The 27,114-nt window shown below is 38.1% G+C and overlaps 1 protein-coding gene across 1 annotated transcript; it reads left to right on the forward strand.

Annotated features, from left to right (window-relative positions):
• The first annotated feature begins 208 nt into the window (after nucleotides 1–208).
• Nucleotides 209–27,114, forward strand: palm1b (paralemmin 1b). The gene is made up of 6 exons (XM_087780164.1): nucleotides 209–554; nucleotides 17,429–17,471; nucleotides 17,946–18,026; nucleotides 22,163–22,278; nucleotides 24,353–24,420; nucleotides 24,599–27,114. The coding sequence occupies exons 2-6, from the start codon at nucleotides 17,430–17,432 to the stop codon at nucleotides 24,958–24,960; spliced, it is 669 nt and encodes a 222-aa protein (XP_087636290.1). The 5' UTR covers nucleotides 209–554; nucleotide 17,429; the 3' UTR covers nucleotides 24,961–27,114.

Consider the following 27,114-nt stretch of genomic DNA (forward strand, 5'->3'; position numbering starts at 1 on the left):
TTCTCAACGCTAGAGGGCACAACAAGTGAAATATGTTTCTCAACAACTGGATTTCAGACGGAGGGGATCTTGGTTTAAAGAAAGGAGTGGAAGAAAGCCAGCAAAAGCCCCCCGTTTGAAGGGGAGGACCCAAAAAAAATGAAGCACAGATCCACAACTGGGGCCCCATTTATCTGCACCAGGCAGGGAGGCGTATCCGCTTCCCTTCTCTCTCCCCCTGCCCTCCAAATTCCCCCTCTCTTTTTTTTTCCTTTCCCTACAACCTGCTGTAGTCGACGCCCATGAGACCCCCGCAGCTCCACCACACAACGCCCTATCTGCTCCGGTGGAAGCCGCTCGGGCTCTGACTGTCACCGGGCGAGCGCGCCTCCAGCTGCCCGCGGCATCTCGACGAGGACCGGAGCGGTGTCATCCAGAAGGAGAAGGCGAGGAAGAGGAGGAGGAGGAGGAGGAAGAGGAGGAGGAGGAGGAGAGAGGGCTGTTGAAATAGTCCGAATTTGACGCTTAAGAAATAAACAAGGAGGGCTGCAGTGACGACAAGAGAAGGCATTCGAGTAAGTTGTGATTTCCTTGTGGATTTATATTAAAAAAAAATGCATCTATAAATTCCGATTTGTTGCATTTTTATCAGAGAGAGAGAGAGAGGGGAAAAAAAGGGAATGACACTTGAGCAAAAACAAGGGAATGTTTGCGCTAGCTGTATCACAACGTTGCACTGTCCAATGGTTTAGTGACACAATTGTTTATTATAATAACATCATCCGTGTGTTGAGGGGCGACAGGTGTAGCAGGACCACCACCACCACCATGTCCCGTCATGTCATATCGATTAGCCTTTTGGAGCGTGTTTTTCACCGTGGCCTGCTGAAGGATGCTGAGGGAGGAGGTAACAGGATCTAGTGTTGTGATGTGAGCAGTCTGCTCCAACATGGCGCGCATAAGCTGTTATCAGAACCCTTTGGACATGACATACTCGTGTCTGGTATTCGCGAGGTGGACTGGAAAGGTGGTGCTTGTAAACACTCAAGAGATCAGGTTGCCATGGGTGATGCCATCGCCTCCCATCTATTCCTGTCGCTGGATACAGTTGAACAATATCAAGTTTTTTATTGTTGCATCACAGCAGGTATTCCGAGGGACAAAGAGCGTGTTTTTTGTTTTGTTTGGTAGTGTTTTCTAGTCTGGGTTCCTGTCCCACGGTCCCCCAAGGACCAGTTTCGTCCAACATCTTTGTGTGATGATCGCTCCAATTGCAAACATAAGACGCCTATTATGGAATTGTTTTGTTTTTCATTTGGCAAACATATCCCTTTATCTTAGATGTTTAGATGACGATGACAACGGTCTGGAATACAATGTTGTCACGACAAACATTAGAGTTTGAGAGTTTGGTATTGCTTTGAAGCGATCACTGTCAAGAGTAAACATTTAAAGATCCAAGATAGACCTGGATGGGTTTGTTGCTAATGTTCACCTGTTGATGGAGGGGTAGTGACATGTCCACATGTAAACATCCAAAACCTTGAAACCTCAGCCGTTTACAGAGAAATCTGTTGCTTTTTAGAGTTATATACAAAAATGTAAATCATTTTAATTTAGCGACTTCGTCCAAAGTGACGCACTTAAAAACAACCGAATACCTCTGCGGTGCTTGTATGTAATTTGTATTGAAACCTCAACATGAGAAATTGTTCTGAAAAAACATAAATAATTATGTTTATTTCATGTTTATTAAGTTATCAATCTTTTAGTTAGTGAATCATGCAAGCACATTACAAGTGCTGCAATATTTAGGCAGCTAGCATTGCCGTGTCTGCTACAAACAAGCTAGAAATATAGGATTGTTTCAATTAATTCGGTTCATTCCTCATGTCGAGGCTTCAATACAAGATTGACATTACAAACGAGGAGTCTGGAGGTATTTGGATATTTCGTAATATGTCTTTTTTGGAGATGAAGTTGAAGACAACTGAGCTCCAATCGCTACATTAAAATGAACTTGCATTTTTTTTCCCTTTAACTCTGAAAAGGAAAAGATTACTCTGAAAATAATCCCAACCCTTAGTCGACATAAGGATGAGTAGAAAATACATGAGATTAGGATTTTTGGTGAACTGTGCCTTTTAACCCCATTTGGTTTTTGGAACCAGCTGTGTGGGTATCGAGTCTCTCGATCAACCCACTTTATTATTTAAACAAGCTTGATAACAACAGTAAGTAAGTTCTTTAAAACAGATAATCCCCACATTCAAAACTTAATTTTCTCTTTCTCTTCACACTGAACACTGTCTCCTTCATCTGTCTAATGTAAAGGATTCTCTGTTCTCTCTTTTTCAACAAGCTTGGAGCGTTTTAATATTCTGATTTACTGGACAACTATTTTCACTGTCACAAACTGTATCTTTGTGTGCGCCGGTAGCTGTGTCTGAACACACAAGATGCCTTCTTGAGACCTGAACAAACGCCAAATTGTTATGCCCCCAAAAAAGTGACGTTTGAAAGTTCATCGCTAAAGTATTCGTCGTTTTAAGCGGGGCCGATTGGCTTGACCTCAGTTTTGCTGGACAAAGATCACCAGAAGCTTAAATGGCCTTCAACCAAAATGTTTGATATAAAATATGAACCAACGTTTGTGAAATTTGAAACATAGTCCAAGTCACAGAAAAAAAAATTGTTGGCAACTTAGATTTGGTCCCAGGTAAAGGTTTGACATGTGTTGATGATGATTCTATCGGAAAATAATGGTCTGGGCACAGAGTTGAAAAGTTACTTTCCAAGAAAGCAGGGCAGGTTTATAGCGGACCCCTAGATGTAAGTAAGTAAGTAAGTCATTTTTATTTGTATAGCGCTTTTCCAGACCAGGGTCACAAAGCGCTTAAACAATCAGAACAATATTCAATAAAGTATATACTTTAGAGATCAAGATAAAACTGAAAACACAACAGGAGTTCCAGAAAATCAAGGAAAAGCCTGAACAAATAAGATGTTTCTTAAAGGAGTCAGTAGATCCATCAAGCGCAAAGAGAGAGGAAGATCGTTCCAAAGCTTAGGAGCAACAGCCATCCCCAGTGTACACAACATCTAGTCGTCTGCATACAATGAAACAGGGTCATTGTAGGTTCCCCCCCAAAAATGTTACTAAGACAGTACTTTCTCCATCATGTGTGTAGACTTCAATAAGAGCATTTTATAGTTATAGTAACTTCTCGATACAGGTTTCTAAGAATTTCTACATTTTCTTGATCACGTGCACTCTCACGTGTCCACCTTTGAAACCTACACATGTCTGTTCATGTGGCTTACCATAAAGTACTGTACTAATTAATTTTAATTATGTCACTTACTGCTTGTGAAAGTAGGAGAAAAACAGCCTCTCAACTTGAAACAAGTCAGTACTTGAAGAGTCCATTCATCACTGACCTGTAACGGACACACTTGTACAATTAAAAACAGGTGGTGTTGACTTTAGAAGGGCTTCGGCATCTGGTACATATTAGTCGTACACATGGTGTAAATAGACAGTCATTAATCTGTACACACTATTGATGTTTTACTTACCAGAAGAGAAAGGTACAACAAATATTAGTGGGTTATGAAGTAGACGCTGTATTTTTTAAGAGTCTTGTTTTGATGTTGATATTTTATTTCCTAATGCCACTGATTTCCTACATATTTACTACATCATATTTAAAATACTGTGTTCATTTCAGGAATGCTTGAAGGTTGTCTGTTTGGAGAGACACATTGACAGTTTAGTGTAAAAGTTATCAGTATTAAATATAAGGTTAGATTGTCTTGATCAAGCCTTTATCACTTAAAGAAAACTAAACTAGATGCAATGCTATTAATGAGAGTATAATCAACTAAATAATGTAAAATTTAGGACGAATAAAAACTACAGTAAATGTCTAAAAATCAAAAAATTATTTAATTGAATGTAAAAAAAACTACAAATAAAATTGAATCACATCTCATTAACTGGTGTTTGTGTTGCTTTTAAAGGAAATAAATAGCGTGGGATTAATAAAATTCACACTAATTTAAGAAACACATGAATAACAAGTGTTTCTCAGCTCGGCATTAACACATAAACATATTCAATGTCAGTTAAAGTGCTTGATCTGCTATGTTTGCTTCCTCCTCCAGGAAAAAAACACATGTGATTTTTCGGTTTAAAAGATGCAAACCATGACATGTTGTCTTGATGAATTTCTTTGTATGCCGTTTTAAATCCACCTGTGCTCCTCAGTTCAACTGTTCCAAATTAAAGTTCCTAATCTGTTTTTTCCTGATCCAATGAAAAACCGCTCGCGCCTTGGCTGGAGGCTAGACATGTTGCTGTTTTGTGTCGTGTCAGCGAGTCGGGCTGAAGCTAACTCCACTTGTCTCTTCCACAAAGTCATTATCTGCCATCATGGCTCTGGATGGAAGCGCAAACATGCTTGAATCTGTGCACGGGAGAGAAGACAGTTGTGGTTTGTCGGACAGCAAAGTAGGAATGATTGCATTCTCTCATTAAGCCAGTGGAAATGGGCTTGTAATGGGAAGATCTGCGACTCCTAATCTTGGACAGACAGTGGCAAATTAGGTGAAATGTGAGTGAACAGTGGCCATTGGTTACAGCAGGGCTGTTTTATTATGAGTTGAAAATGTAAAGATATTCAGCATTGTGCTGTGAAATGTTGAGGTTTTACAAGCCTTTTATTTAAATCCAGCATAACAAACCATTAACAGAAAAAAACATCTCAGTGCAGTTTCCATTATGCTATTATTGTTACCTTACAAAGTCAATAATATAATGCCTCCATTACAACCCAAAAATGTATTAATTTAGTAGATTTTCATTTAGTATTCCGTGATATTTATGTCCTACGGCCCATTTTTGTTGTTTTTAAACAAAATAAAACGTCTCGTCTCATGATCTTAATATAGTTATTACTTAATAAATCTTCTATGTTACTTTACATCTTTGTCTAACATGACAAATGCTTGTTAACTAAAATATTCAGTCATCATTTTCATGGCCATGATCTCATCAATGTATGTGAAGCCCTTTTCTTTTAAATGGCCTAATAGTAACCACAGGTAGGTTTACCATATCTTTTATTAAAACCATGTTGCAATATGGGAAACTGAACAGTATGTAAGAGTTTGAAAGACTTACATTATATAATCATAGACCTTGAGCATCTTGGAGTTTCTAAGTGGATCTATTTTGCTCTGGATCCATTATTATTTTTCCCTGATTTTTTATATATGTTTTATAAAGAATAATGTAAATACTTGTATACTAGGAAAATAATAAGTTAAGAGTCCTTAGAACAGTTCAAAACAAAGGAAATTGTGCAGAGACCGCCATCTAGTGGACTCTGAAAATAATTACACTGCTACATGAAGCGTCATCAAACTAGTCGAAACGCAGTAGAAGTCCTTGTCTCACTGATTTCCCTCCTATCCTTTTTTTACGTTCTTGTAGAATGGACACTTGGAGTCATAAAGCATCATAATTGGGTCATATCCATAATCAAAATATTATGGTACATTTGAACCTGGTAATGCTATAATATAGACCGATTTATTGGCCAATCCATTATGAAGGACACAGTTAACACATCGGAGTTTGAATAAGGTCAAGAAAGCACTAGAGCCAAATTGTCATTGAGCACTTATATGTGAAAATAAAAGCTATTACTAGACTGCAAAGGTTCACTAATGGAGGACAGTCGGCAGGGCATGGGTTCATTTCCTGTTGTCTCACGGTGATGGATACTTCTAATTATGCCTGCTGACCTTCTTGTCATTAAGAAACCATTTAAGCATCAAATCACATCAGTGGCCTAGACGAGTGAAATTTATCAGATACATTAGTGGCGAGACATGTGCAGAGCGACAGGGTCTCCTAGGTGAGACATGGAAGGGAAACTAAACTGCTTAGCAAGAGCCTTTTGAGCTAGAGTTATATTATTAGATAATGTGGCTATATTTCGTTTTTTTTTCCATTTTCTTCTGTTACTGCCATTGTTATGGCAGATGAGTCAAGACTATATTCTTTAATGTATATCAGAGGAACTAGTAATTCACCTTTTTAATCCAACTGAGCCTCAGAGGCTGAGCAGCTTAGTCAAATGTTTGTTAGAAATCAAACAATGGCTGAGTGAAAACACTTTGCAGCTAAATGTGGACTAAACTGAAACTCTGGTTATTGTGCCTGATGATAAGGTTCCAGGGTTGAGTCAGTACTTGGGTGACATAGGTCAGTCAAACCGAGCCTGAGAAACCTGGGTGTTGTATTTGACAAATACATGTCTGTAGTCCAACACTGCAGAAAACTGACCAAACTTGGGAAAATGGTGTCACTACACAATCTGGAGCTTGTAATCCATGCGTTATTGTGTCTTCTTGTTTGGACTATTGCAACATTTTGTTTTCATGTCTTAACAAATATGAGCTGTCTCGCTTACAGTGAGAATTCTGACCCGCTCTAGTAGAAGAACTCACATTTCACCGATCCTTAAAATTCTGGCTGCCAGTTTCTTTCGGGATCAATTTTATTCTTAGATCATCAGATCTATTCATGGTCAGGCTCCTCCTTACATCATTGATCTGATCCAGCCTTAAACCCAAGGGGCCCTTAGGTCTGTGAATCAGAATCTACTGATGATTTTTGCGCACACACTTCCGAACAGAGGAAAGAAATCCTTCCAGTCTTAGGTTGCTCCTAAGCTTTGGAACAATCTTCCTCTCCCTCTGTGTTTGATGATCTACTGACTCCTTCAAGAAACATCTTAAGAACTTTTTATTTGTGCAAGCTTTTCCCTGATTTTCTGGAACTCCTGTGTTTTTGTTATGTCTTGGAGTTTTAAAAAATCCAGGTATTTTTAACTGTGTATTGCTTTCGATTGTTCAAAAAAGTTCTTTACAAGTAATTACTTACTTACTTTGGTGTACATTTTCTTGAGTTGCCTGACACGTGAACACCCACTTACTCATATGATGATCATGAGCAATGTTCCAGGGCTATGAAAGAAGCTATAGATAAGCATTTTTGTACTGTATATAGAACATAAATATTACACAAAAAACCCTCTTCATAGCTGGAGAATGTATCTCTGGACGTATCCTTGTGCTTCGTGCCGATCAGTGAAAGACATCAGGACACGGACAGAAAACATGAAACATAAACGAAATCCTTCTGAAAGGCTTAAGTGAGGACCCTGGAACGGCTGAACGGAAAGACACCTCTTGGCCCTAATGGATCCTGTGTTCGCTGAGATGCCAGACCAGTAATGCAAGTGCATTGTCCGCTTCCTATATGGATAAGTGCTTATTGAACAAAAATCCAGAGAGAGAGAGAGAGCACACCAGGACATAGATGATTGTAAACACAGCATCAATCCAATGTTCATAGTGCTTTTAAGACTTGAAACTTTTCTTCTTTGATGACAATAACATTAGTTTTAGGCACTGAAAGCTAACTTTGAATTATGTACATACCTTACACAACACTCTGTTGAACCATTGTGACTGTCCAAAATTGTTTCCTATTTCCCAAAAATGCCATACGTGATGGGTAGGCCAATCTAGAGGCTGTAACAAGCTTGTGGAGAAATGACACAAGGTCGCAATTGCAAAGTCAGGGGAGACTTTTATTGTATGGTGTGGCATGATGAATCAGAAACAAATAAAATGAATTTGGTCAAGATAAATATCAGGGTATGAATAGAGAAACTATTTAGTACCCTTGGCCGAGGACCATCTTCATCAACAAACATCCTGTGTATCTCTAGGGTTGAATATCAACTTAATGGAGTAATGGAAGGACTTTTCATGGCTTATCCCCAACAAACATTAGGCCATTTGTTTCATTAGCCTTATGTGATAGACTGGGGGTGTCAGACTTAATCCAATCTGATATCCTTTAGCAGTCGCAGCCCAAACAACAGGGAGTCGGATTTTGATGTTTTCACACGGAGGCTCAAATGAACTTAATTCATGACGGGCTTGACCTTCACAAAATAATTCCTTCACTTAAAGCATTACTCTTATTGTTGACTCTAGCTTATCTAAAACTCTGACATCGTCATAGGTCACCATAGTAAAATTAATATTAATCTACTTTGACTTGAGGAGAAAATCTGGGCGCTCACATTATGACTACCTGGTGTTTAGTTGGATCCTATGGCAGGAGCAGGACAGACCTGGAAAGCCAGGAATCTCCAATTATATTTCCAATAAGATCGACAGCTGTTGCATATTAAAGGGCACCTAATGTGAAAAACTGACTCTCCTGACTTATTCACATGTTGTAAATGTTAAAGTCTTCCTCTCCAACATGCAGTTCATCATGACGTTGCTCCATTTTGGATATGGGATAATTCGCCTCCAGAAAGGTCTGATCACGCCCATGTATTATGGTTGTGGTGCTAACAGTTAGCCGCTACCACAAGAGGCTGGTCAAACTCTCCTGCAGAATGACCAATAAGAGCAGAGTGGGCATGGTTGCTTGGACGAGATTTCGTCTCATCCAAAACAGACCTTTTCATTGGGCGGGGTTTAGGCACATTTTCTAATGTAAATATCTTTATAAAATGAGAGTTTTGTGTAAAAATAATCATAGTGATGAGTACAATAGAGGTCCAAGATCAATTTAAGAGACACTTAAATTAACTCATTAGGTTCCCTTTAAGCACTTCTTAGAACCGTTCTTGTTACAGTGCTGTGAGGACTCTTTCAAAATTCCTCAGGTTGACCCGATGACATGGGTTTTAAACAAAACACTCTGAATGGTAACGTAACTTGATAAGACTTATGTATTCTCTGAAGAATGCGTTTGTTCTCACAGTATGAAGAAACAGGTTTATTTATTTCTCAGATGATGAAAAAAGAACTGCAGTGATCATTTCAACCATTTATTACTTGAAGACTATTTTCGTTGTTAATGGTATGTTGGCGGCAGCTTGTTGAATGGCCCACACTGCTGAATGAGTGTTTCAATGTGTTTAGCCAATTCTCTTATGACACATACACACCCACTGTACTGTATGATCCGCAGTGTGGCGAGAGTTTCTCTTTACCTCTGTGGATTTAATTCAGCATGTGAGGGAATCGACTACAACCTTAGTAGTGTAGAGTGTTTGTGTGTGGGTGTTTGCAGGTGTACAATGTAGTTTTAAAATAGTTTTATTTGCTTTGTGTATGTTATAAAAGTGTGTTAATGAAACATACAGAAATATATTGAGGTTTATCTACAGTATAATTGAAACCTTGTATTTAGAAAATAAGTGCTCTGTGTGTCAGCCTGATCTTAAGACACTTAGTTTATAGACTTTCAAATTGCTATAAAAAATGCAGATGTAGACTACTCAGCTCTCAGTGAAGGTTTAAGGAGTCAGGGAGATAAATTGAATAGGGAAAGGGTGCATAAGCGGGGCAGGAGAATGAAGATTCAAATATGCCCAATTATAATTAAATGGAAACCACATTTATAACATACCAAGTGAGGGAGATTTCCGGCTCCTTTTGTTCATTGTAATGGGCAGAAAAGACCCCTGGAACTCCCTCTTGAAAAGTATGGATACCTATGTTAATATAATCATTGGTCACTTAATTACAATTTTAAAACAAAGTTAATCTTTCTCGTTAAAATTATTCAACCTGAAATCACATTAATTGACTGAATAAGTTTCAGTATTTCCTTTCAAAAGGGTAAACAGTTTCACATTCTTGTCTTCAAATAGACTTGTATTGGATTCCTCACCGTTCTCCCGCTACTCTTAGATGAATGACCAAGTTGTTGTTTTATCGCGGACCTCTGAGGAAAGGACTTTTCCCTCCTGACACTTGAGACATTAACACGTGACCTCGGCAGACATTTGTCAGTTTTTATTGGCACCGTGTGGGATTTATGTCGTGTCATTTCTTTGGCAGTCTGATGTACAACGCATGTGTGAGCCCACCTTAGTACCCTGGGTGGTGTGTCGGCGAGGGCAAGAATGCAGGGAGGAGCATTGTTATCTTTGTCCTCTTTTGGACCCCAAGGAAGGAAGATGTGGAAGTCAGGAGTAGAGCCGGTGCGGAGAGAAGTGCCACTCCAGAGGCATGAGTGTTAAGGGGATTTGAGATTAGTTTCCTCTCCGGGACTTTTTCTAATGCGGGACCATGCTCATTAAGCTTAAGAGTCGTGTTCGCAGTCATCCTTCTTTCTTGAGTCCTGACGTTTCTGTGCCAGACTCTCTAATGATGTCTGGGTGTGTGAAAGACGGGAGACCTTTCTCTGGACTCCTTTTTTTGCATTTTCATTTTCAACCGAACTTTACAGTGTTCGGATTCGAACACAGACATCAGTGTGTGGAGTTTTTAAAATCAATACATTTTAAACACCAGTCCGAGTTGTGGGATAAACAATGTTTTTCTAATGTTGAGGATTAAAACCAAACTAATTTGATTTTAATTTTTAGATTTAGCATCCTACTCTAGCGATTAAGGTCACTGCTGTACTGAAATCTTAAAGTCTACACGATACACAGGGAGGTAATTGATACGTGATACTGTTTTTGATACTGATGAAATAAAAAATGACAAAAAGATAGCCAACAAATGTATGTAAGATAAATTGGTAATACCGAAGATGTATATTTAATTAGATCAAATTGACGTGCAGTAACGATAAATAAACCAAAAACCAAAAATAAATTATTAAAAGTGCAAGAAAATACAAAATAAATAATCCAAAGTTAGTTATAATAGAATGTGACAGTTTTTTCATGAGTTATTATTCTATTCTTTAACTTGCAAATAATAATAAAAAAAACCAATAAACACTGCACTTGATATCAGCTCTGTTTGTAAGCAAAGGCCTTGGCTTAATCAATACCATAACTCATCTTGTAACGTCGACAGTGTTGTAGTATTAATACTTTTCAGGGTTTTTGACAACCCCGGTATGTCATGACACTGCTTCAAGCACTATGTGATTCATAATGTAAAATATTTGCTTGGCGACAGTTTTAGCCGTGATTAAAACTCAAATGAATATGATTACAAGCCAGCAGAAGCAGGAAGTTTTTCTTGAGATAGCTCAGACGGTTGAGTGGTTGGCTGGTGGCAATTGTGTTTCACTTTTCCTTGACGTCCATCAGTTGTGTGGCAAGTGTAAACTCCACTAACCCTAACCCAATGTAAACCATCATTATACAGTATATATCATATAAAACATATAAAAGCTATTAATCCATCACAATTTGGGCTCAGAGTTTGAACTTTATAGCAAAGAAACATTGGCTATCAAAGGGAGTTTTGGATTATCTTTGTAGTCCATTCTTGGTAAAGACTTGAGATCCTTTTCATAGATAGAAACAAGAAAGAATATTTTACGTTAAGTAACTTTCTGTGACAATGGCAGAAGTTACTGATAACCTGATTCAGAGTTAATCTATCAGATTGATGATGAAATGTTTATAACGCTCTGAAAATGTTTAGTAGATGTGGTCCTTTCTCTCTCACCTAATAATGATCTTAAAAAAGCAAGAGTCAGACAAATATCTGTGTGTTATTTCTTCAGATGTTTGCTGACATCTTTGAGGGATTCATAAGATGCAGTTTTTTATATTAATTGACACACTAGACAAATGCCTGGGTAGCACTAGAACTAGAAAGTCGGCTAAAAAATAATTTGATAAGATCAGCTTCTATGAACACACCATTGGATTACACACCACCATTCTTCTCACGATAAATACCCATAATTCAATTTGCCTGTACCTTTTTACACTGTACACAGCCCCTGACGTCACCTACCCACGCTACCGACACTCACTTGCTACTCACTGAACCCACCCACCTACTGCATTATTGAACCTTCTGACTGTAGCTACTCAACACAGTAGTAAAAGAACACAAACATTAACAAGGGTACACATGTGTGTGTAGTGTTTAACTGTCAATAATGATGCCATTCATCCAAAGGTTACTACTAGTTCATAATATAGTAAACTGTTAATCATGAAACGGATGCATTATGGGAGGTACTGTTAAAGGTTATATTACTTAAAACATTGGTGACGTGATTCGTTTCAAGGTCTCAGTGAATAATTTCTGTCATTGTGCTCGCCCTAAAGTATTTTTATAAAATATTTATGAACTGGATGATGTGTTAAGACCATGTTAGCTTAATTTCCCCCTAAGAAAAAGAAAAAAAATCCTTTTCTGTCCCTTAAAGAGAGGTCATAATTGAAAACTGTTTAAGCTTATATTCCATTGATTAATGGATATACATGTGTGAACCTCGGTTTGTTCTGATTTACTGATGTTCACAGTTCATTAAAGGCAGAAAAAGTCAGGTTTGGCTCAGGGTCGACGTTACGTTACTACATAGACGGTTTGACCTATGTTGCTTAGTAGACATTAAGGCAATTTGCAGTGGGACATTTCCCTATAGATTTTAAGTGCGTTGCGACTGCTGGTGCCAGAGTAGAGGGCTATTAGTCAAGAGGCAGGGGCTCTATTCAGGCTCTTAATGTGTTCCTGGAAACACTCCTAGAGCAGCACACTCAGCAGGGAATCATCCAGTCATTAGTCGCTTTCGTCCGTCCACCTCCTTGCACTTATTGACAAAATATCAATCGTTTTAGTGGGTTGTATGTCGGTAACATCCGGCCAGAATAATATTCCCCCTTTTTTCTGTCACTAAAACTTAATTTAAAAGACAATTTTTATATGAAGACATGCGTTTGCTTTTTATATGATTTATTATTAATGACGACAGAGACAATGGATGTTCCAGCAAGGATGAAATAATAATGACATGGCAAAATTTCGGTTTAAACTGAATTATTAAAATGCAATGTTAAAAGAAAGGAAAATAAATTAAAGAACTAAAATTGTGTCAATTTTAAAAAGATAACGTTAATGGATATTTGTTTTTACATCATATTTGATTTAATAATATTCCTGATAGTACTTTAATTAGAAAAAAAATCATAATCAATAATAATGAAATTCTCTTTTTATTTGGGGCTGAAAATCTAATTTTTAAAAGGAAACAAATATTGGGATTCTGTTTTTCACTAATAATACGATGGACTATATGATTTCAGAACTATGTCAATTCTACCATGTGAGTTGTCATTTGGAAATTATAAATAATAAGAAATATTCTAGAGAATGGCAGCATTATCAAAGTTTGAAATGAAAGTTAAATTAATATAAACACAAATGGACACATACTGTACATTTTAAATTAATTTACTTTATTTCTGTGTTTTTTCTTATTTCAAATGTTATTCAAGTTATTTTTATTCCCTTTAAATTGACAAATTTCATTCCGAAATGTCCAGAATAGTAATGTGACAGTACAACCTATAAGGAGCTAGTTTTATTCGATTCAGCATTTAACAGCATCCAAAAATATAGAAATAAGTCAAAATACTACAGTACACTGGCAATCATTTTTTCTCTTGTTTATCAGGTGACAAATGTTTTTGCGGCTGCTATCGTCACTTTGTCTTTAATTAAAGGCCTTTAATATTAGATAATATTTAAGTTTGTAAACCCTTTTTAAAAAGTTATATTAACTCCAGAATGTGTACTGTATGCAACTAATTATGCGATATTCCGACGCTCAAGGATCTACGACGTAAAATGTTAATCTTTCATTTATGCGTAGAAACGCTTTGTTTCCTATGTTTTGGAAGTTTTAAACTTGGAACCGCGACAGCCGAAATCCTTTGAAGGTTTATTTGAAGATTTTATTTTCCTGTTAGTGCTGGAGTGGGAATCAGTGAGAAGAGGAAGCACAATGTATCAATAGTGTATGTGTACTTGAGTGGTTGATCAGATGATAGCGGTTTCCTGCTTAGCCAAGGGCCCTCCATGTGATTGTCCTATGGTTTGATACAAAAAAAAAAGCAGTAAGCAATGTGACTGAGATTGGTTGCACTAGCGGCAAAATCAGTGATAACCTCAGCAAGTTAGAATGAGTATCGTGCTGTTCAGTTTGAGTTTGCCCAACAGCTATTGATCGACCGTAGAAAGATGCTGAAGCTGACTGATAATAAGTCATGAGTTATGCCCTCCATGTCCGCCACTCCTCTCGCCCTCCACACAACTCAGTTCAGTCCACACATGAATGTATCGCTTCCTCTTCCTGTGAGCTCCTCACATCAAACACACCGGGAATACTTCTTCCAAGAATCCAAGGGTTTCCAAGTTGAAAGTGATACCAGTTTTCATAGAATTAGTAGATCAGACCCACAACATAAACTTAGACAGGAAATGTATTCATTGTAGTCCTCAGTGTGGCCGAAATCTGCACGTACTGATACATACTGTATCTACCTGCCTGCCTGCACTATATGTGGATAACAGGACAAGGAATATATTCTTTAATTTTCGAGGTTTTCTGTATTTCAATCTGGATCCAGGAAGGTTTTGAAGTAGTCGCCATTTAACTCTATGGCTTCATACTAGTGCTTCTCTAGCACCCTGCACTGTTCAGAATAAATTAAATGTAAATTAATAAAATAAAATATACTTCATTAAAAAACAGTTAAGCAATTAAACTAAACCAACTTGCATGTAACCATGGAAAGTAAATGTGTGAAATTGTTTTAGGGTTGCCATGAACACTTGATTCAAAGAAGTTGCTGATCTGATTTTATGCTATTATATATAGTCATGTGAAATTATGTTTTTGGTGGAGGGTTGCCCTCCTCTTGTCGTCTATTTAGGCCGCCGTTCTGCAAACAGCCAACTCAGCAACTCACCATGACCGTGACTTTGTAATGACAAAACCTCTCAAAATCAAACTATAGCATGACCGGGTCATACAGACACACCAGACCTACTTATTTATTATATTGGTTAGTATTAAATATCTTTGGACAAACCAGCCGGAAGGAAAAAATATCATTTATATTATAGTGATTTTATTCTATTGTAAGACAAAAAAAATGTATTTTGTCAAAACATTATGTAATTTGACTCATTCTTATTTATTTTCTTATTTATTCAAAGACACAATATTTATCAATAAAAATTTGGTGTAGTAAAACGAAAGAAAATTTCATATAGGCAGCAGACTCGGTTAATTAAAAAGCTTTTTTTAAACAGACACACAAAATGGGAAAGAAAATACAAGGAAAAGAATGAAAGTAACTCATGAAACAAGACATTTAAACAGCGATTTGAACAATATTAAAATAGAAAACGTTTGTTGATCGAAGGTATTCTAGTCGTTTCCCACTTATCACACGAGGGCCTGATAATGCAAAGCTCCAGGAGATCACGTCTACCATCAATCAAGGTCAAAACATATTTTTGTACCTTCTTCGTCACTCTTCAGTGACTAGTCAAGCTGCGCACAGCAGCGGAAAACAATCTGACAATCAGAGACGCATCATCCAGCAGCTTCAGAGAGGGATTTGTGTAGAAATGCTCAGTTGTTTTGAGGACAGCCAAATTCTCTCTCTTCTAAGGAGGGTCTACGCATACAGCTTTCGCTCCCTTTGAAGCACATTTTCTAAAAATAATCTCTACAAAGTCTTCACCTTAGCCGAATTCTACTAAAGAGTTGAGTTACAGGGATATTTTTATATCATCGAACTAAACAAGAATTTGATGTTTGTTGAGGATTAGACAGACAGACAGGCAGGTAGTTAAGTAGGTAGGCAGGCAGGAAGGTATGTAGGTTGGCAGGTATGTAGGTAGGTAGGTAGGTAGGTAGGTAGGTAGGTAGGTAGGTAGGTAGGTAGGTAGGTAGGTAGGTAGGTAGGTAGGTAGGTAGGTAGGTAGGTAGGTAGGTAGGTAGGTAGGTAGGTAGGTAGGTAGGCAGACAGGTATGTAGGGAGGCAGGCAGGCGGGGAAGGTAGGTAGGTAGGTAGACAGGCAGGTATGCAGGCAGGCAGGCTGGCTGGCAGGCAGGCAGGCTGGCAAGCAGGCAGGCTGACAGTCAGGCAGGTAGGCAAGTAGGTAGCCAGGCAGATAGGTAGGCAGGCAGGTATGTAGGCAGGCAGGCAGGCAGATAGATAGGTAGGTAGGTAGGTAGGCAGGCAGGCAGGCAGGCAGGCAGGCAGGCAGGCAGGCAGGCAGGCAGGCAGGCAGGTAGGTAGGTAGGCAGGCAGGCAGGCAGGCAGACAGGCAGGCCGGCAAACAGGTATGTAGGCAGACAGGTAGTTACGCAGGCAGGCAGGTATATAGAAAGGCAGGCAGGAAGGCAGTCAGGTATGTAGGCAGGCAGGCAGACAGGTAGTTACGCACGCAGGCAGGTATGTAGGAAGGCAGGCAGGTAGGTAGGCAGGTATGCAGGTAGGTAGGTAGGTAGACATGTATGTAGGAAGGCAGGTAGTCAGGCAGGCAGGTAGATAGGCAGGTATGCAGGCAGACAGACAGACAGATACGTAGGTAGGTGGGAATGCATCTGTCGTGGCAAGGCTTTTTGCTAATAGGAAGGACAGAATCAGAATATTTCCAAAATCAGCTTTTAAAAGCCGATGAAGTCAACTGTATCCTCTCATCCTAAGTCATTCCGGAAATTTAGTTGCAAGAGAAAAAGAACAAGGCGTGAATATATGTTAATGTTAATTCATGAAAATTCATGAAACATAGCAGCATTTGGCCACATTAAGGACTACAATGAATACATTTCATGTCTAAGTTAATGTTGGGGGCGACTGTTTTTTTTAAATTGTAATTTTTTTTTTGTACTCTCACTTCTCACTTTCTTTTTGTACATTACTCGTTTGCCCTTTAAGGCCGCTGTATCTTTTTTCCCTTTGCTTTTAATTGTATCTTATGTTACATGTTATATTTCCTTGAAAAATATTTATACAAATGAATTTTCCTATCAGACACAGTTACCAGAGACACATGAAAATATGTATTGGGGGAATAGTGTGAAAAGGGGAAACAATGTTTTGTGTGGTTTGTTTAAATACCTACGTACATTCCTTCAGGCCTCTTATCTCTTCACAGAAACCAGACTCTTGAGGGCCTGATAGTTGTGGAGCCACTCCTGATCTGACTTTTGCCAAGTTAACGGCCGCTCCTCTGCAAACCTTAGGCAAAAAAAAAAGGGTTTTCATCTCAAGTCTTTTCTCGTTGTGTCCCATTCCAGAACCCCAGTCCTTCGCTTTAGGTTTAAATCTTGCGTCTGTCCTTCTTCATGGGGCTCCAGCCTGGAACCTATTAGTCCAGGAATCTCCAACAGCATCCTGTTAGCACATTAGTAAACCTTCACAAGCTCCCACTGACAGGAAAGAGACACTGATTTGGCTCAAAGCCGACAGATATTTCACCTTTAACCTCCAGGAAGATGTTAGAAGGATCACAGCCTGTAACAGGAACCCGCTCCAGGAGTGTGTCTGTGATGTCAGATGTTGGTGGTCGTGTGAGGTTAACTATCAATCTATCTGTGTCGCTTTCTCTCTGTCAGGATGGCTGAGGTGTCACAAGAGGAGAGAATCCAGGCCATAGCTGTAAGTTGTTTTATCCTCATGCACACACACACACACACACACACACACATAGAAAAAGCTGATTTAAAATGAAATATTCAAGCATGAAATTCCTTTCTTTTTGCAAATTCTTATTTGTATTTATTTTAAAAAGGTGCATGTACTCAAATACAATCCAATTTAAAATAACATTATTATTATACGTCTGAATTTAATTAATTGTTTTTGGAGTCCAAAATATGACTCACACAATGCACCGATATACACATAGTTAGCATTTAGCAAATTGTTTTATCGTCTATAATATGCCATAATATGTTGAGTATTACAATTATGAAATGAAACTCATCTAGGAAAAGTCCTAGTATATAACAGGGCCCTTAAGAGAAGCTTAAACTAAACTAGCTGATCATTTAAATCTTCCAAGATGAATGACTCAAACAAATACAACGTGTTTTCGGTCTAGTGAATAAGGGTGTGCATGTGTTGTTTCAGGATAAAAGGAAGAAGCAAACAGAGATTGAAAACAAGAGGAGGCAACTTGACGATGATCGACGGCAACTTCAGCATCTCAAGGTACACACAAACACACACTCACACACACCGCACTCACATACACAGGCTAATGGCTTCCAACACTGCCTTGTCAGATGCTTTTTCCTTTTTTAACAGACTATTGATCCTTACAATTATTCTTATTGTGTGTTTGTATTATCAATAATACTACTACAGTGATGTTTGTGTAAACCTCTTCTCACTCCCCTCTTTTCTTTTAATTACCTGAATTACCTTTAAAACAGAACCTTTTCGGTCGCCATGGGAGACATTTTGAGTTTTGAATGTTCCCTGTGGTGTACTGCAAGGGTCAGTTTTAGGTCAGATTTCATTTATCCATGTGCTCCCTCTAGGACAGCTTTTAACATCTCATAACTTGTCATGCAGATGATACGCAGTCAAACCACTAAAAGACTATTGAGACAAAGCTGCTGTTTAAGCCTATCTTGAAGATGTCACTAATGGCATGACCCTAAACTTTCTACAACCCAAAAAATCTAAATCTGAAATCATTGACTTTCGATAACTTAATTCAAGGTTTGGCACCTTTTGGAGGAAACACTAAAGAAAGCAAACAGAGACAAAATTGGCCGTGAATAGCAGGAATAACCCAAATAAAAATACAAAATGGAGTAGGATTTAAAGAGTATACCAGTAGCTACAAATGATGATACTCTGGAGTCTATCAGTTGCTGCAGAAAGATCAGGAACAGCTGCTGATCACACCTCAGATTGTCCCAAAGTGGAAATAACTACAAAATAATAAAAGAGACTTTTCCACTTTTCACGAATATAAGAATAGGACGTGATTTGACGACAAAACTTGTTGTTACTGGTTATTTAAAAACATGTTTTTAAGAGTTGTAGTAGGAGTGTAAGAAAACATTGATAGCCGATATATCGCAATATTCTTTTCGACTTCCAAAAATCATTTTTGTTCTTGCAAATCATATTTCATGTGTTACCATAGATCTTTTATGGCTTGTAGTGTCATGAATTAACATTAACATATATTCACGCCTTGTTCTTTTTTTGTAATTCCACATGAATATGGTCTCATGTTTGTCATTTGTAAACTCTTGAATCAGTGTTCCTGTAAAGCTTCTACACTGTATGAACAGTTCAAGCCAAAGTAAATCTCAGTGGTAGCGGGAATGTGTCAAACACCCTCCTAACTTCTTGCCTTTCCTTTACATCTATCAGTGCTCTACAGTGAGTTACTCCCCTGTAGCTGTCATGGAATGTCCAGAATGGACGGCTGATAACACAAGCATCTCCTCCATGTGGTCTTTTGCAAACACTCACTCCCTTAAAACACACACGCCTCCACACATAGGAACACGTATTGGCGAAATCAGAGCCAAAACGTTTGGTCAGCGAATGTGTCAAGGCTATCAAAGCTATTTCAGCTCCGGACAGAGCGGCGGGTCACTGATAAGAGCAAGCGTCGTGGATGAAGGGTGTATGTTCTTGGCTGAAGTGACCCCACACTGATATAGCGTTTGTGCTTGATGTCCCGTGTTAATGTGTGTCTCTGTGTGTGCGTGTGTGGGTGTTTGTGCTTCATGAAAGAACACAGAAGCCGCACACAATGCGGAGGTCTTTAGCAGAGGAAACAGGTTTTTGTTCAACTCCCACCAACAGGAAACCCCTCACATGCCCCTCTTTTACACAGCAAATGTGTAACCAGGCAGATACTGATTATCACAAACCAAGGACAAACAAGTTATTTTTACTTTTTTGCTTCCTTTAAAGTTCAATTTTATCTTGTACGTAATTATTTTTCGTGTTATATTTTGCCAGTCTATATATATTTTCCACATCAATTGAAACAATTTTCCATATTTCCAATATGTTTCATTGTTTTGCTCTGTTTGATGTTTCTAAAGTACTTGAACGTGCATTCTGTTTGTCCAAGTCCTTGTGTGTGTGTGTATCATTTATGCAGCAGTGTATTTGTAGCCCATCCAACTACAGCCCTCTTGATAAAAAATATAAGGATTGGAAATTATAAAAAACATCCCATCCACACACCTGACGCCGAACCCCACTCGGTTTCTGTATAGACGTTGCCACGGCAACTACACGCACCTTCACAGGGATCCAACCTAATTTTTAGGAGCAGGAGACATCTCGTCAAACAAAACGGGATTCAACAGAGGCCGTCTCTGGGATATTGGTATCTATTGCTCTAAAATGTTTGTGATGTTAGAACTCAATGGTCACACACACTTACTAGAATTTCTTTATAAAGGAGTGGTTATTCTTCATAATGATTAAAGCTAAGGATATTATTTATTTAAAAATCAAAATTCTAAAATTGACCCAAACTTTGGATGGAATCATCAGGAGTAGCAAAAAAGCTGAGCTTTGAAAAGATAAAATGCCTTTTATTGAACATCAAATATTGACAAAAATGAACTGATGATCTGGTGAAAACTTGTAATAACATTGGAAGAATACAAAGACGCTGTGTATTTCATTTAATTTTATTGTTCAGAAGTTGTGAAATATCAACAACCAACTCTCCTGACTCTCATGTTTCATAAGTCTTCCTCTCGAAGATGCAGTCAGTCCCTCATCATGAGCTACGTTTTCAAGTTATTACTTTAGAAAGTTCTAATAGTCCCCGTCTAAAATCTCGGCAAACAAGAAGTTACAAGAGTGGAGTCCATTTGCGTTATAATGGCTTTACTCCTCCAGCTAGGTGTAATCACGCCCCGCTTTGGTTATACAACGAGTCCCTTGGAGGTGTAGACTTCTGTGATTAATGACATGCGGTGAAAAACATCAATGCTTGACAGAGTGGATCTGGTTACGGTAATCTCCAGAAAAACAAAGGGTTTTCAGTGGGCGGGGCTTAAGCACATTTTCTAATTTCAAAGAAAAGAGAGTTAAGCACAAACAGACACATACTGATGATACAATAGAGGTCCAACATCCATTTAAGACGCACTTTAATCAACACTTAAAGCTGCACTTTAATGACAAATTACATTACTTTTATTACCATAAACCTAAACAAGTGTTTAAGCCATTTAAGGACCCAGAAATCTTGGTGAATCAGCCCCAATCTGCAGTAACAATAAAACAATAAATCATCGAAGACTTAATTAGTTTAGATTTATTGATGAGGTGCCATACAAAAAGGAGCGAACTTGAAGAAAAAGGTCTTGCTACAATTGAGGAAAACCTTGGACAAATTGTAGTAAAAGACATACGTAGTATGATAACATTCAGTTCTACTTTTCTCATCATGAAAAGAGTGTGTGTGTCCCAGCGTATGTGTGTCAAAGTTCCGGCCATTGTATGCTGAATGACAACAATGGAGACGCTCAAGTTAAGAACCAGACTGTGTGTGTGTGTGTGTGTGTGTGTGTGTGTGTGTGTGTGTGTGTGTGTGTGTGTGTGTGTGTGTGTGTGTGTGTGTGTGTGCATGCATTACAAGATTTCAAGGGCTCACTTTAGGGTGTGGTGTGTGAGTGAGTAGTGGGAGATGCAAAAAGTACAGGAATGAGGTGTTGAATTACACCGTGTTAAAACCGGGTCAGAGAGCTGATGTAAAGGCATTGACATGTTTAATACACATAAACACAGATCAAACACGACAGATATAATCCCCGTGGTTTGCAAGTGAGACACACCAAACACTGAAGGCAGGGATCTAGTAAGGGAGGAAAGGGGGGTTTGCTTTTCTTGCATCACTTCTGAGGAATGTTTCTTGGAGAGCAGGTCCAGATTTTCATTCGCCCCGGTGAAAACAAGATTTTTGACTCCAGCACTTGTTCATATGGCCACTATGGGTCGGGTTCTCAGCGGGCTGGCGACAGCTGCAGAAAGAACATGCTGTTATATTTACCTCAGAGCTTTGCCAAGTGTTTTATTCCGGCAGCTGTGGAGAGAAGATCAAGAAAGAAAACAGAACAATGAAAAAAAAAAGTAAGAATAACATAAAAAAAAACATTTTAGTGAGACATCTTGAGAATGAAGAATACAACCAGAAAAATCTGCTTTATAGTTTATTTTAATGACTTAATATTTTTTTCTTTACTTTAAACTTCTTACTGTTGTTCATCTAACATAGACAAATATATTTTTCATTCTATTTGTCCGTCGACATCTGTTAAAATGCTCTTGTCTGTTATCTTCTGTCCCAGTCGAAGGCGCTGAGGGAGCGCTGGTTATTAGACGGCGCTCCAGCAGAGGAAGAGACACAGAGACGTCTACAGGAAGACGAGGTGAAGACCAAGCTTCTGGAGCAGGTCATCCTCAGGTCAGTGTCTGTTTAGCATGCAAACGCACAAATCATTGCAAATCCTAATTTGATCAACTTCAAAATGCTCATCATGTGTGTTGGATTTGATCAAATATAAATGTACTTATTCATAATTCATGACGAAAAAAAAGGGCAAACAGTCTAGCAGGGGAGTGACATGGAGGAGAGATAAGAAAACTCTGTAAGTGTGTATTACAGAGTTGGGAAGAGATAAGAACAGTCAGAGACTTAGGATTAGACTAAAGAAAAGAGGTGAGATGTTGAAATGATTACAAAAGAATGAGGAGTAAGTAAGACGTGGTCTGAAGGGAGTAACTGAGCAGTTTTCTGGTAAAGAGATTAGAGAAGCTTTCACTTCACACCTCTTCCCTTGATGATCTCTTGCATGGACACATGGATAAACAGAAATAAACAGATTAAATACATAAAGTAAGTATTTGTATTTGAGTATGCAGTCAGCAAACATGTCCTTCTGGGCCTAATGCCATCGTTCATGTTTACTTATCAATGTTTCATGGGTAGTATACACATATTTGAAGTGTCATTTAATCATGAACACAAAAAATCATATATCAGAAGACAGCAACACAACCTGTACAAATTATTGACAGAAATTATAATAACATAATAAGAACAAAAAGATAATAATTTACAATAAATAATCATTCATTTTACAAGACGTATTCCAAAGCACATAGATCATGCACAGAATAAAAAGCAACAATAAAGAGAGTTAAGTTTTTTTCAAAGAGGGTTATTTGAAGTGATCAAATGAGGCCATATGGTGTCAGGGAGGGTAGTATTCTTGAGTTAAAAATATACACCATGTATATCTTCAACCTGTCTACACACAAAATTACTTAATGGAGAGGCATGAAAGCGTTTAGGATTGATCAAAGACACTTTCTATATGACTTTTGTGACATAAAAAAAAGTATTTTTTCATAATTTAAAAAAAACGTTGTGTACAACTATATTGTCTGGCTGAATAGTACTTTTTACAACAGATACATTGAGCCTAATGAAGTCTGCTAATGGGTTATAAATGGCCCCCGACTGGACTTAGGATGTCTGGCTCATACAAACACACTAAACATTTTTGTTTTGTGTCTAATACTGATGTAAAGCTTAGTTTGTCACTACTGATCAATTCTGACGGTTAACAAAAGCGACAGGGTCCTTTCAAATGCAGTGAAAGATAGTATCATAAGAGCGGAAAACAAAGGAAAAATTATTGAAAAGGTTGAGTTTTATAAGCAAATATTTATGTATATATATATATATATATATATATCGTCTAATTGTATAGAAATTCTTGTCCCATATCAGACAACCGAGAAAAAATTTTAACACACAGAAAAAGTCACAGTGTAAATCGTAGGTTAGATTTGCATATAACAGCTCTGCCATGGATTATATCTATTAAGTCAAATTTATTCTTGATTTGAAATAGTACATTGTGGAATCCTGAATCTGGATTATGAAGATTTTTTCTAATGGGATAGCAATCCCCCGCCATTAAAAATTGTAAATATATAATATAAAAGAAAAATGTATTTAAAAAAAACAGAATATCTAAGTTATCAGTGATATATACATATAAAATATACAAAATAATCTACGAAATAACGGACTCGGACTGCGTATACCTCAGCCAAGAAGCTTATTTTACAGGATTAAACCAAATCAATACAAAAGCCTCCATTAATAAGGAATTCTATTTTCAAAAATAAATTACAAATCGAACTACCTCATGCTGAAAAACGCTGTCAACCAAGAACATCATAGGTGTTAAATCAAGTTAAATTATTTCACCACTTGGCAGAAACCTGGACACTTTCACTTTGGATCAAGTTTAAATTATATCTGTGTCTTAACAACAGATATTTTAACTGTTTAAGTCAGTCTTTAAATGAACAAACAATACTATCAAAAACACATGACCTCCTTGGCAGAGGTGATAACAATGACTGAATAAACTACATTAATAATGAACTCAAATTGAAAATACGTTTTATTTATTTATAAACTAATGCCCTCAAAATATGGTAAAACGATGTGTATTATTCAGGCTGGAGCGGGAGATTGAAGAGCTGGAGACAGGCGTGCCAGCTAATAAGGGTGTGACCAAAGATGGAGGTAAGTTTCCATGGCAACCAATGATCAAGCACAGATACTGTAGCGCCTTCCACCACTTCACGTCTGCCTCAGTGGGAAAAAATAACTCTTCATTATGTTCTTCATCATTCAAAGTAATGTTACTTTCCTCCATTTCGTTGTCACTATTCCCTCGCTTACACTTTGCTGCCTCCTCCAGGCGAAAACGGTGTAGTGCAGAACTCCGGTCAAACCCCCAAGAGAGATGTGGCTGGAATTGAGGCCAAACTGCTGGGCCCCAGCCCTGACCAGGCGAGCGCCGACAACCCGGTCACGCTGGTCTTCATGGGCTACAAGACGGTGGAGGAGGAGCAGGAGGGCCGCACCGCCCTGGGAATGGACAACGCAGACGGCAACGTCAAGGCCGAGTTTGTAGTGATCGAGGACGGGGACGGGAAGGCGGGCGGCGACGGGGCCACAGACGAGCAGGCCCCGCCCAACGGCAGCATGGCGGACAAAGAGAAGGAGGGCGAGGAAAAGAAGGATAAGAAACAGACGTGCAAATGCTGCACCATCATGTGAGCTCCGTGGAAGTGTGTGTGTCAGTGTGTGTGGATGAGAACACATGCATGCATCAATCGGCCATAATATTCAGAGCTGACCTTTTGACCTCCAAGACGGGAACTCTTGGGGTCAAGTAAAAAACGCTAAGCACATTATTGATACGTGTGGCAAGAAGTCTTAAGTTGTCCTGAACAAATGTAGCTGCAATTGTTTCAGCTGCTGTAAGAAAAAAAAATGTCTGGTGTTTATCTGGAAGGGTACATGTAGAAAATGTCGTTTTCACATTCAAGACTAATTCGATTTCTATTGAATTGAAGTACCTCCTTTTTTTTTTTAAAGTTTGTACCTCACGAAATAACCATCTCAGGATAAACTTTATTTTACATATTAAAATGTAGTTCTTGTATTATCTCAAATCTGTAAATACTAGTGATGATCTGATTAGGCTCCATGAAGCAGTGTCATGTTGTTTAGAGGTCAGTAGGTGGCGCCATCAGTTTAAAAATGATGCGATGTTCCATTAGAACAGTTGTTTAAAACAAAGGAAAATAGGGGCTCTGAAAATAATGACACTGCTTCATCAGACCGTCACTAGTAAACAAGGTCATTAAAAGAGTCCATAAGTTAACTTACATATCTTCTTGAAAGTATCAGGAATAGCTGTTTATTTAGTTGTTTTTTATCATTATAAATGACATGTTAGTTGTTGATTCACTCTACAAATACTTTAATGCATATATGATACATTTACAAACTACAAAAGCATTTCTTTTTTTTGCAATCTAATACTGAGACTGATTAGAATTCAATTACACCGTTTTAACAGTAGAGGGAGACAGAAACAAATTGTTCAAGCTTACCTAGTTCTGATTTAAGTTTTTTAAATACCATAAGCTTATTCAGAAGTTGTTGCTCCGAAAATAAATTTTCTGTCATTTTATTTTTTTGTTCTCACACTTTGCTATTATGACCATACATGGCGGGGTCAAATTTCACATGTACCAGGGTTTTATAATGAATACCTCAAAGAAGTTTTGCCAGGAAAAAAACGTGAGACGTCAAAAACGTATGCCTGATTGGTGCAGACATGTCATCTACGTGGGAATGTGTGTAATGTACGTGTGCGAGTCAAGACTGGAGAACAAAGCAAAGTCAGCCACCGTACCACCAACAAGAGCCGGACTGAGCTCCTGTGACCAGAACCACAAAGACTCATAGATACTCTGTCGACCTTTTTCCTCTGACACGTATTTGACTTTTGGTTTCTATTGATATTTTTCTATTTTTCTGTCTCGACATTTCTATTGTATTCTGTATGTAATCTTTATTATGGCACTGTGTACTGTAAGTTCAATGTTATAAGTGTTTAAAAAATGTATTAGCGCTCTAAATTGTTCCGGGAAGACATTCAAAACATGAAGGACACAGATACTTAAATATATATAGGTATATATTTCCCTGTGTTGGCCGATCAACTATTTATCAGTCAATTTCATATTGCAATATTGTCGAAGATATTATTTTAAATAGTATTTTAATATATTGATATGAAATTATGTTTTATACAATGTATTTATTGTCCTTGGGTTCTCTAGATCATTTCTGAACATCTATCGCATGTGAGCTCTTATCAGATCGGTTACGTCATAACAATTGTATGTGCTTTCTCATCTCTCTAGTCACACGTATATCTGCCAAGAGATGTAATTGGCATTGTTGAATATTTAAGTCTATATACTTAAAAAAAAAACGACGTCAGCAGCAACACTGAAAGAAAGAGCCAACGAAGAAATTGGCCATTTATAGCAAACATTTGTTCTCTGAGTACTGTATGTGGCACACCCAAGTGGTTTCACAGCTCTTTTTATTTGTATTTTGAATAAGAATGATCACGTTTGCTTTGTTTTAAAGTGACCAATCATTGCGCAATGATACGAAATGCTTTAATCCTGTTTTCTCAAACTTCGATGTAAATCTGAAGAGGTAGCACTGCATGAAACCTTGCAACGTACTGTCGTGAGCGTCTCGTCCCTGTTAGACACTATCATTGTTTCACTCGAATGTAAATCCAGAGGTCAGATTTGGGATTGATTTGTGATAACTCGTCGCGGCAAAGCGTCTTTTTTTTCTTTTGTCTCTTTATGAACCAAATAAATTCTGATGCTACTGTAA

The sequence above is a fragment of the Callionymus lyra genome, chromosome 18 (genome assembly GCF_982586985.1).
Source record: "Callionymus lyra chromosome 18, fCalLyr1.hap1.1, whole genome shotgun sequence".
Lineage (NCBI taxonomy): Eukaryota > Metazoa > Chordata > Actinopteri > Syngnathiformes > Callionymidae > Callionymus > Callionymus lyra.